Source organism: Nematolebias whitei, chromosome 8 (genome assembly GCF_014905685.2).
Source record: "Nematolebias whitei isolate Nwh7 chromosome 8, NemWhi1, whole genome shotgun sequence".
NCBI lineage: Eukaryota > Metazoa > Chordata > Actinopteri > Cyprinodontiformes > Rivulidae > Nematolebias > Nematolebias whitei.
Genome location: NC_056505.1, coordinates 45,195,347 through 45,207,918, shown reverse-complemented (window position 1 = coordinate 45,207,918; position 12,572 = coordinate 45,195,347). Strand labels below are relative to the sequence as shown.

Here is a 12,572-nt window from a genome sequence, read left to right as displayed (position 1 = left end):
CAGCCGCCCTTGTGTACAGACAACGAAGGTCCACTAGGTGGCGCCATATTTACAGTCAGGCTGTATATCAGCTGGTCAGGCTGTATATCAGCTGGTCAGGCTGTATATCAGCCGGTACTGATCATGAGCCAACTTCCTGCTGCTTCTCTATAGTTTTCTGTATCCTCCTTTTGAATGATAATCTGAATTTATTCTGAATTTTTATATATATATTTGAATAATTTGGTATCACGCAGAACTGACTGTTTTTTCTTGTCAGACCCTGAAGTCTCTGAAGGTGCGAGTGTCAGTGATTGGTTTGTCAGCAGAGGTCCGAGTGTGTACAGTGCTGACCAGAGAGACGGGCGGCTCATACCATGTTATTCTGGACGAGAGTCACTTCAAAGAACTGCTGATGCTACATGTCAAACCTCCTCCTGCCCGCTCCTCATCAGAATGCTCGTTAATACGCATGGGTAAGTACACAAACACAAAAACCAAAGGTGGACTATTGTGTTTTTGCTCATGTCCGTATGTGTTTGTGTATCTGTCTGTTAGCAAAATGTCTCATGACCCAGTGGATGAATTTTTAAAAATGTGTAGAAGATAACCTGATGCATGCTCAATAATCCAGGTAGAAAAATCTAAAAAGGAAGACTTTCGGATGAAAGACGAAACGTTTCTACAATTTTTTTTTTTTTTTTTTTGAATGTCCAGAGGACCAGATTTAACTTTTTTAGATGTGTAGAATATAAGCATCATTTCTTTATAGTGAGTAGTGAGTAGTAGATGAGAGTTTTTCACAACACCTACTCTTAAGTGCCACTCATTGTACAAGATGTTTGCTTAAAACTTAGGCATTAATTTTTGTCAGTTTGTCTGTTAGCAAAATATCTCCATCCATCCATTCATTATCTTTTACCCGCTTCTTCCATTTTGGGTAACGCCGGTCGCTGGTGCCCATGTCCAGCAATCACTGTGCGAGGGGCGGGGTACACCCTAGACGGGTCGCAAGTCCATCGCAGGGCCACATAGAGACAAACGAGACAAACAACCATTCACTCTCTCACTCACACCTAGGGACAATTTAGAGTTACCAATCAGCCTAACATGCATGTTTTTGGTCTGTGGGAGGAAACCGGAGTACCTGGAGAAAACCCACGCATGCACGGAGAGAACATGCAAACTCCACCCAGAAAGGCCCCCGGACCGGGATTTGAACCAGGGACCTGCTCGCTGAGAGGCAGCAGCTCTACCAGCTGCGCCACCGTGCTGCTGCAAAATATCTCGTTAACTTAAAAAAACTAATTGTCCCTGAACCCCCTTTTGATCAAATGAAAGCCCCATGGTACTTAAAGGCCCCCAAAACAGATGATAGTCCCCAACTATCTGCCTGACAGAGACCAGGGGCGGCTGTGGCTGAGTGGTTAGAGCAGTCGTCCTCTAATGCAAGAGTTGGGGGTTCAAATCCACCAGCAATCACATGCCAAAGTGTCCATGGGCAAGACACTGAACCACTCATCGCCTCCGATGTGTGTCCCATTGGTGTTTGAATGTGATCTAAAGGTCTGATTAGTCTCTTTAGAATGATTTGTTCAATTAGCTTTGTAGAGATGTAGTAGAGTGCTGTATGAATGGGTGAATGAGGAGACAGATTGTAGTGTGAAGTAGAGGATGACACAGGAGTGGATTTTCACTCCTGTCCTGTCCTGGTCCCACAGAAAAAATCCTGTCCTGTCCCAATCCTGGTCCAGAGTAAAAAAAATAATCCTGTCCTGTCCCACTCCTGGGAACATGACTCCTGCTCCTGTTCAGAATCGCTCCCACTCCTGTCCTGCTCCTGTTTTTTTAATCATCATTTAATTTTTAGGAAATACATTGAATTTGATTTAATCGTCTACCCATTCCTGTTTAAATTACTTTGTGTTGTGCAGTTTTATTTCAAAAGATATAGGAACAGTTCATCTGTGGTGAAACAGACATTTCTTGCCTTAATCCAAACAAAAACCTTCACTAAATGTCATAAAACAAAAAATACATGGCCTGTAGTCCCTATAATTTTTCTACAGAGGATCAGCTGCTGAGTCCCTGTTTCTGGCTCTTTTGAAGGTCAGTTACAGTAAAAACAAAAAATCAAAACCAGTCCATGGGTCACACCATGTCTACCTTAGATGAAAGAACCCAAACATAACAAGTTGCATTTTACTAATTTATTGAGCTATTGTTTCCTTTAAACAGTGACATTACTGTCATGTTTTAAATTGTGTAAACAAACAAACAAAAACAAAAAAAGAAAAATAATGTACCAAGCAAGAGAACAAATAAAAATGTTTAAAGGCATTATTATACATTGGACGACGTCCTCCAGAAGTTCAGTCTATGTGGTCGAGGTAACGAGCTCGTTTGGGAGAAGCATGATGTCGTGCATCTTCCCAAACTTCAGAGCATCATTTACAGACTGGAGCATTGCAGGTCTGGTGTTCCACACTCATCTCTCCACAGCTGGACCAGTCCAGAGCCTTGTGTAACCTAAAAGTGAAAGAAGACAGTGCACAAGTCAAAATAGGGTTACTGTGACTACAAATTACAATTTGTTGGCCTTTCTTTTGGAAAAAAATATTTATCAAAAACAAAAGAGATTTACATTTGAAACTAAGTCAAGAAAATGTGACATTTGCAAATATAAATTACAGAAGCTCAATTTTTATTTATTTCACTTATCATATTTTATAATTACTTAAACAGACTCACCAGGCAGAGATTACAAGATTTATGTATCTCACCTGCTCTGTTGAAGAGTGTGACAAGGGTCTTTGTGTCTAAAGCTGTTTAACAGTTTGCTTCCAGAGCCAAACAGCTTCTTGTGTTAGGTAGAAAAATTAAATTAAATTAAAGACAAACAAAAAGCTTAGTGCTACTTCTTGTTGTGCCATGCTTCAGTGTTTCCCCTACCACTATATAAGCGGGGTGCCCCTCCCCGTCAACCGAATTGAGCACCCCGCTTACCAAACCAAACTTGCCCCCCCCCCCCCCCACCTGCCCACCCGGCACTGACATAGCACTAAGCTAGCAGTGAGAAATACAGGTTCTGTAGCTAAAAAGCTCAAGGAAGCACTCATGTTGCCTCTTCCCTCATGCTAAACGCTCCCTGCCCCCACTCAAAAACTGTTAGTACAAGCTGCGCTCAGACAAGTGTCCATCCCCCCATCAACAAAAATCATGGATAAGATGAGCACCCCGCCATGGCAAGTTAACTAGGAGAAACACTGTGCTTTCTAAAACAGTTATTGAATCAAGTATTTACTTATGTAGGTAAACACAAGTTTTAAAACCTGTTAAAATACACCAGAATGCAGGAAATAGCAGCTGCTTTATTCAAAAAGTTATGGGGGAGGACCCACAGGCCCCGCACCAATATGTCCCCCTACAATAATTCTAATGTTAATACACACTGTGTGGTTCAAGCCAAGAGCCATTGTCAACACTGGGGGGCTAAGGCCCCTAAAAATTGCTTCTAGAATCACCCCTGGTGTGAAAAAATGAACTGAGAAAAATCAACTCTTGGCCTAAAATTTAACACAACAACATACACATCATATCTTAAATCTAAAACTAAAACAGTTATTATAATATATATGCAACCAGTCTTTCATATAAAAACTAGGATATTTTTACCGGAGAATGCTTTCACTAACGAGTTTGTTGTTGTACTGGTATGGTTACAGCCGACAGTAACTATTCACACAATAAAGTGATGGTTATTCACGTTTTCCTCGATTTCAGTATCCAGCAGGACGTCACAATACAAAAATAGGGATATTTTTACCGGAGAATGCGTGCACTTTAACCAGGTAGAGTTCGTTTTTTTTCTATTTTACATTACAAACAGCGACAGATAATGAAGAATTTAACCTAAAAACCCACATAAAAAAGCAGAGCATAATTTTTAAATTAAAAGGGACAAGGTGGAGAAAAATGCGCAGATTCTGTTTATTTACTGACGGTAAACAAAGTCCGACTCCCACTGCAGCTGAAGATGAGACTAAAGTTTAAAGCAGCACAGCACCAACACAACTCTCATAAAGTTCAGGGACACTTTCCTGCCTGTTCTTTGACTTTAATAGACAGACAGTTACTTCTTACCTTGCGTTGCAAACTATTTCAGCCATTCGGTTTCTTTGGAGACTTCGCTGTTCCTCCCACCCTCTCGGTGAAAAGCTACGGTGTTTTGACTTGTGGGAAAAGTAGTTCTTTTGACTTGTGTTAAAGTGAAGGCTTACTGAAAGAAAACTACAAAATAGCTGCGCCGTTTTTTTTTTTTTTCATTTTCATTTTTGGTTAATGGTCGGTTCCCGCTCCTGTCTGCTCCCGTTAGCTTTCAGTTCGGTCACGTCCCGATCATGTGAGTTATAATGAGGTTGACTCCAGTTCCGCCAGAATCTGGCCGGAATCACGTGACCTACGGTACTCCCGTAAAAATGTCATCCCCTAGTGTAAAGCACTTTGAGTATCTTGATTAGCTTGAAAGGCGCTATATAAGTACAGTCCATTTTACCATGGCTCCCCAAAAACAAGTCTGAACTAAACAATGCCAGGATCCCAGACCCCCACCCCCACCCAGCTAAACAATAAACATAATCTTCTCACCTCTTATGCGTGGCTCCACTCGTTCACCACCCGTCACCTCTCGATCCAACAGTCAGAGCCCATACCACCACTTGAAGGTGCAGGGAAGCTACTCTTTCATCTACCGGGAAAAACTTCAACACACAGGCACCAAGTCGGGGGCTAAGAGTAGACCCACACCAGCTCAGCGCCTCTCACCATGAGCAACTCCAGAGTGGAATAAGGTCCAGCCACTCTCAAGGAGATTGGTTCCAGAGCCCATGCTGTGTGTCAAGGCGAGCCCAGCTACATCTAGTCAGTACCACTCAATCTCATGCACAAGCTCAGGCTCCTTCCCCACCAGAGAGGTCACGTTCCATGTCCCAAGAGCCAGCTTTGGTAAGCCAGGGTCAGAGCGCCAAGGTCCCCGCCTTTTGCCACTGCCCATGGCATCATGCAAACTAAAAAACTAGAATTAGGGGTGAAAATTAGAAATGTTTATATTGGCGTCATGGGATACTTATGCCCCTTTTCCATTAGTACCGATACGGCCCGACTGGACCCGACTCAGCCCGGTTCCGAGGCTTTTCCACTAGTAACGGTACGTAGAACCTGTTCCTATTTTCAGGACCCTTGGCTCTGTGGTTCTAATCCGACCGAGTAGGTATCAAAACATGACGTCAGAACACTGTCAGTCACTGATTGGTCGGGGGAGGAGTCACTGGATCCTTCAGAAACTTTTCAAAACATTGATCCACCATTTGTAATTTCTCGGACTGGAGCAGCGGCTGGACCTATTTTAAAGATTTTAAAAACAATAATGACAACACCTTGGTCTCATGCTGACGTACTGGCGTTTTTTGTGCTTGGTGGCCGACGACAAAATTCAGAGCAAGCTGGATGGAGCTCTGCTGGTCTCCCTGGTCCTCTATCCAGAGCCTCGGAGCCAGGCCAGGCAGGGCATCATCTCCCTGGCTCCGAGTTCCACTGGTCATCGTGGAAGATCCTCCGTGGTGCCGACTCGGGGCTCGGGCTCCGAATCCTAGCCTTGCGTGCTCATAACTTTGCTGGTCACCGCGAAGGATCATAAAAGCCTGGTGACTCGCAGAAGGCCATTGCCAGACGCCGGCCTCGCGTAATCATGAAGTCCGATTCCTGATCCCGGCAGTCAGGCAGACTGGGATGGGTCTGGGACGGACGGTGGATGCGATTTTTAAATAAACTAATATTTTGTGTTTATACATAAAATGTTTTTAAAAATCGCTGAAGCGAATAAAAAAACAACAACATTTTTTTAATACATAAAATGTTTTTAAAAATCGCTTCCACCGTTCGTCACAGATCGTTTCTGTCCACCTGTCTGCGCAGGTTGGGTTGGGCCTTCATGATTACGCGAGGCTGGGGTCTGGCAACAGCCTTCTGCGAGTCACCAGCTGAGCTCGGAGCCGGGAAGATGACGCCTGCCCGTCTTGGCTCCGGGGGAGAGGACCGTGTGAGACCAGCAGAGCTGGTCATAAAAAAAGGGGGGTTTTTTGCGTTGAAGATTAAAAAAATAAATACATAAATAAATGGTGCCGGCTTTATCATGAAATCCTGTTTTCACTTTAATGACTATTAAATAATCTGTTAAAGTTAACTCAGCTGAAAAATCATAAAAAACACAAAATTGTTGGATCTGTCAGGAATATTTCCCTCAAACATGTTTAAAGAAGAGATACGGCCTTTAGTTCAACTTTATTTTAACCCACAAATGTACAAATCACAAAACAAGAACTTTAAAGCAAAGCTAAGAATAAAAAAATATATATGTGAACAAGAAACAAAGCCACATATCTAAACTGAACATTAAAAGTAGACACAATGAGTGCAAATACATCAAATGATGAAGAAAACCTGTACAATTTTAAATATAAATGTTTTTGTAGAATCTGGTTCATCAGAGATTTAATGGTGAACTAAAGTTCATTAACAGGATTTATTTAAGGGATGGGGCCGATCGGATCCAGTATCGGCCTCCGATACCAGCATAATTTACGTATCGGATTTTACCGATCCAGCCTACAGAGATTTCCGATCCATGTTGCATGTTGGCTTCAAACTATGGAATGGATTTCCTGAATGGAGGCGTGTTTCATGAACCCAGAGTAATAAGACCCGCCTCACATTCAGGAAATCCATTTCATAGTTTGCAGCCAGCTACAACGTGAGGACTGAGTTAGCAGCACTGTGGCTAACGGCTAACCAACTTTTCATCTAAACATGTCCGCTGTGTGGAAGTATTTTACACTAGAAACACCACAAAACAAGACAGCAACGTCCAGTCTGCCCCGATCAATCTGCCCGTCTTTGAGGAGGGACAGACTGAGCGCGGCTGACTGAAATCAAACTGCCTGCTGCAGATTGAAGAAGAAGACATCGCTGAAGCCACAGAGCTCGATTGTTTACCGAGAAGTTGCTAAACTTCATCATAATTAATGACCAACCACTATCAGTTGTAGAAAATGAAGGATTTCGCAGATTGATACTTGCAGCCAAGATATAGTTTACTCTCTAGAGATATTCATCAGTACAACAGTAGACAATCATAAAAAATCATGACTTGAAAGTTACAAGAAAATTATATATACATATATATATATATATACATATATATATGTAGTATGAACATATGCTGATATATTCATAAATTAAACGGATTCTTTCATTTTTCTGGACTGTATAATGACGTGCATCTGAATTTAATAAAAATGTGGACGGAAACGTTAATTATCTTTGACTCACCAACGACAGTGGGTCATTTATTAACAGAATCAAGTTTAACACATCACACATTTACATTAATTGGCAAGAATTGAAAATAACGACAGCTTATTAATCAGTTTTACAGGAAGTAAACAATACGGCGATTGTTTTCTCACTTCCAGCAGTACAACAGACATTAACCACACGGCGGTGGTTGAAAAACTTTGCTTCAGACATTTCTAAAAATATCTGGATTAATTTCTTAGCAGATAGAAGAGTTTAAAGATTGAAGTTTAGAGGGAGGGAGATTGTGTGTGGTGAAGTGAAAGGTGTTGGACAGAACGGCACCCTCCATTCGACCCAGCTTTCCTCGGTACGCTCGGTAGTGAACTCGACTCATTACCTCTCTGACGATTATCAGTGGAAGCGGAGCTCCAGTTACGCTACCGGTCCAGCGTCTCCGTAGGATGGCAGAGAACCGTCCGGAGTGGTGGCGGGACTTCGTCAACAACAGTTCACCTCACGAGTGGACTTCACATGAGTGGAGTCCGTCAGAGTTCCACTCAGAGGTGGAAGATGTCATAATCCCCAATACTCGGAAGAGCTTTGAATCATGGCTGGACTTCTGTTCTCCCAAACGACTGGAGCTGCAAACTCTCCACCCGACTCCAACTGGAGGTGGAACCTCTTGCAGAACTCTCCATCTACTCCAACTGGGTTGAACTAGGAAGTACCAACATTTAAAGAGCTCTATTTCCGGTTCATTTGGGAGTTTCTGATTGGTCGATGGACCAAAACAGAGGTGTGTTTTGTGATGTAAGGTGTTATTAAAAAGTCAAGGAAAAAGATTAAGATTGTTTAAGAACAGACAAAAGATATTATGAAGAACTCAGACTTTGTGGAGTCACTTCTCTAGTATCTTGCTGTAAAAGTTAAACATGACATTTCTTTTTCAGTAAACTTGCAGTTGACCGAAACTTGAACTTTGACCAACTTACACCACTTGCTCATTTCAAACAGACGATCAAGAAATTGAATCATTACTCTGTAACATATTCCAACTTGATTTCACTTTGAATGAGGATTAAAAATCGTTATTACTGTTTCACAGTTGATTTAAAAATGAGTAGTTCACTTCAACATTTAAACATTGTTTGAACTAACACAATTTGATTATCAAACATTTGTAAAATAGTAATGATAATCGAAAGTAGTCTCTTTCACTTGATTAATTCAAGAAAGAAAGTCTCAGGATGGGTCAACCTGTATTTCTGGATTCAAATCAATGAAATGACAGTTTCTGTCCCATAAGGTCCTTAAGGTCAAGACTTGACCTCAGGCCTAGTTCACTACAGTCCCCCCTTTGGAAATCATCGCCTGTCCATGGGGATGAATTCCAACATGAACTTACGCCTTCGAATGTCCTTGGTCTTGATGTAATCCAGCAAGGAAAACAAAAGTCTTGATGTAATTATAATAATAATAATGAATTTAATTTGTAACTCACTTTTCATTAACAAAAATCTCAAAGTGCTACAGAGTGCAACTAAAATCAATGATAAAATCAACTAAAATCTGTGATAAAATCAACTAAAATCAATGATACAATCAACTAAAATCAATGATAAAATCAACTAAAATCTGTGATAAAATCAACTAAAATCTGTGATAAAATCAACTAAAATCAATGATACAAACAACTAAAATCAATGATACAATCATGTGGAGGCAGAATAGGCTTGCTTAAAAAGAAAAGTCTTTAAGCCTTTTTTAAAGTCAGCCAATGATTGTGGAGCTCTCAGATATTCAGGGAGGGAGTTCCAGAGGCGGGGGGCAGCCACACAGAATGCCCGATCTCCCATGGTTCTTAATTTAGTTCGTGGCAGGTGGAGGAGATGACTGTTCTGTGATCGTAGGGACCGGGTGGATGAATATGGAGCAAGAAGGTCCTTCAGATAATCTGGTGAATTTCCATATAAACACTGATGGGTAATGAGAGCAATTTTGTACTGAATTCTGTAGGTGACAGGAAGCCAATGGAGGTTATGGAGAATGGGTGTAATATGTTCAAATTTACGAGCTCTCAATAAAATCCTGGCTGCACTGTTTTGAATATATTAAAGCTTCTGAAGGTTTTTGCCGGGGATCCCAGTAAACAGGGAGTTGCAGTAGTCGAGCCTGGAGGAGACAAAAGCATGGACGAGTTTCTCTGCATCAGCAAAAGTGAGAGATGGGCGCAGTTTGGAGATATTTCTAAGATGGAAGAAACAGGTTTTAAACAGATGCTTAATGTGATTTTCAAATGTAAGATGAGTGTCCATTTTTATTCCAAGATTTGTAACAGAGGTGGTGGAGAGGGGGATGTCTTGTCCGGAAAATGAAATAGTCGTTATAGTTGAAGTTTGAACCTGGTGAGGGGTGCCAATCAGTATGGCCTCTGTTTTGGAGCAGTTTAACTGAAGAAAGTTCTGATTCATCCATGCCCTTATCTCCTCCAGGCAGGTAGAGAGGGCAGCGAGTGAAGATGGAGATGACAGTGGTGAAGATGATGCTCCGGTCCTGATGTAAAGCTGTGTATCGTCGGCATAACAGTGAAAAGAAATGTTGTACTGATTAATAATTTGACCTAAAGGCAACATGTAAAGGGAAAATAGCAGGGGCCCTAAAACTGACCCTTGAGGGACACCACAGGAGACACAGACAGTCTGGGACTTGGCATTGCCAAGACTAACACATTCCAGCCTATTGGAGAGGAAAGATTTAAACCAGTCCAGGGCAGTGTCACAGAGACCGACCTCCACATGAAGACGGTGGAGGAGGATACTGTGGTCCACAGTGTCGAAAGCTGCAGTGAGGTCAAGGAGAACAAGGAGGGAGGGAGAACCAGTGTCAGCAGCCATGAGGACATCATTGGTGACTCTCAGCAGTGCGGTCTCAGTACTGTGAGCTGCACGGAAGCCAGACTGAAACTTCTCATATAGGGAGTGTTGTTGTAGGTGGATCTGCAGCTGAGCAGCAACTGCTTTTTCCAGCACTTTTGACAGAAATGGGAGGTGAGAAATTGGGCGGTAATTAGAAAGAATGTCTGGATCCAAGTTAGATTTTTTCAGAAGAGGCCTAATGATGGCAGTTTTAAGAGGCAGTGGAACTTGACCAGATTACATTCCACAATGTTCTTGGTAATTCCATTGTGTTGATGATAATTCCATAATGTTGTTGGTAATTCCATTGTAGCAATGCTTTAACCCCCTTGGTAACAGAGTCTGTAATCCATTGGAAAAAGTCATATAATCCACAACGGTAAATCCACAACGATTGGAGGTGTTGATTGATCAGCATACAGAGGGGTTCCCTTGGATTGAACCGAAGATGCAGCCACTGGATGAAGATTGGAGACCAACGTCAGGATTGCAGGTCTCCTCCAGCGACGGTCGTCTCTGGGCGACCTCCAGTCTGTGCCGTTCTGGTTCAATGTGACATGCAATTATGTGGTTTAAGGTGGGCTTATGAAGGGGATTTTTCATAAGGCCTTAAACTATATGCACCTGGTGTGTAAGCTATTATGATTGGGAACAGCTACAGCTACCAGTTAAGGGATGGAACATGCTGAAAAGGGTAACTATAGGGGTTTATACCTAAAGAAGAGTGTTCCAAACTATTTTTCCATTCCTAACTTGGTTTAAGTTAGCTTTACATGGTAAAATATAGTTTGGTTCAATTGTCTGTTGTCTTTTAGACGAACGACTTGAGATTGGGTGTTTGGTTTCCCCATAAATGTTTTGGAAGTCTATGGCGAGACTCATCAAAAAGAATTAGCTATCCCCCCGAATAGAATTGTTCGAGTAGGTTCAGCTTAAGCATTGTGAGACCAATGTAGATTATGGTACTTAAGGTAGCAATAATATACATTGACTCCGCAAAGATTGCAATTTAACGAATGAACTGCATGTTGGCATGGTTAAAGGCCTCTTAGTCTCTAACTTAACTACACACAAAATTCATTCTTGCTTGGGGTGTTAAGAAACAATACCAAAAACCAATTAAACAATGTCTCAACATCGACAAAAACAGTGACTAAGCAACCAGTAAAACAACGTTTCAACATTGACAAAAGCAGTGATTAAGCAACTAGAAAACAACGTTTCGGTGCGCCACTCACTCTGGATGTCAGATTTGCTCACGTTATCGCGTCTGGTAGCATTATCCTAACTGGCGTCACCCCCCTTCGGTCATGGGAGACCGCGAACACGGGTGAGGACGTCGCTCCATGAGCTAAAGTTAGGTTGTCCTTGAGTAGTTTTAACTGTTTGCGCAGCTGAAAGAGGACTTTAAGGTCTGGATTGGAATCCAGTTCGACTTTCGATGGAGTGTATTTGTCTTGGTCAGTCAGATACAGTATCATTGATTTAATTGCAGGATCATCCAACTTTTGAAGTTGGATGATGTCTGGGTCAGTTGAAAATGACTTTTCATATTTTAAAAGAACTTGGCGAAGTTTGTCTCTTTCTTCATCAGATGTCAGAGTGTCGGCTTGGGCGACCACCTGTTCAATCTGTGATGAGACTGATAAGGGTTCTTGCTCCTTGGGGAGCTCCAACGAATCCTTTTCTGAGTCGTCGGACCTGTCTATGGGTAAGACACCATAGGTTTGAGGCCCTTGGTCGACGTCCTTGGTTGAGAAAAGAGCTATGGCCTGTGTTGGTTTTGTTAACCATACTGGCCCAGTTTCTTGACTCGGTACCAGGTTATCTGGGAGTCCTCCCAGAACTGGAATGCCTAGTTCAAAATCATGAAAATCAGGTTCTAAGTTTTCAGTTTGCGATGACTCGTCATCGTTTGTGTGTGAGTTTATCCCCCCTTCGTCCGATGAGGGGTTGTTGGAGGCAACGACAGCAATGTCTTGGTGTGTTTCACCGACATCTGTAATGTTGTCATTCGCGCCTTCAGAGTTAGTAGCGATCACATCACTACACTGTGCTCCTGGTTGGGTTCCCATTTCAGCGTGTATCAAAGTGTCTAAAAACCTTTGTATTTCCTCTGTCTCTTCCGAGCTCAGAGGTGTAGGGCCTTTTTTCTGGAACTTTTGTGATTTTTTCGCCTCGGGACGTTTCGTCCGAGGTGGGAGGCGGCTAGGTACGTCTTTTGGGGGTTCCTCTTCGGATTTCCCCTGATAATATGGGTCCTCTTGGATCCCATATCCTTGCGTCCTACGCATGCCCCATATACGATAATCACGTTCATCCTCT

The 12,572-nt window shown here is 42.3% G+C and overlaps 2 protein-coding genes across 2 annotated transcripts in view; one reads left to right on the top strand and one right to left on the bottom strand.

Moving 5' to 3' along the window:
• LOC119413704 (general transcription factor IIH subunit 2) overlaps positions 1–5,630 on the top strand; it is a gene marked incomplete in the record, with an annotated part of 51,339 nt that extends 45,709 nt beyond the window's left edge. The window contains 2 exon segments of the mRNA XM_037680759.1: positions 260–455; positions 5,521–5,630. Coding sequence (XP_037536687.1) covers positions 260–455; positions 5,521–5,630 — 306 coding nt within the window.
• Positions 5,631–6,010: 380 nt separating this feature from the next.
• The window catches only part of LOC119413703 (general transcription factor IIH subunit 2-like), a 16,026-nt gene continuing 9,464 nt past the window's right edge, over positions 6,011–12,572 (bottom strand). The window contains exon 5 of the mRNA XM_037680757.1: positions 6,011–6,091. Within this exon, the coding sequence (XP_037536685.1) occupies positions 6,011–6,091 (81 nt within the window). The remainder of the gene's footprint in view (positions 6,092–12,572) is intronic.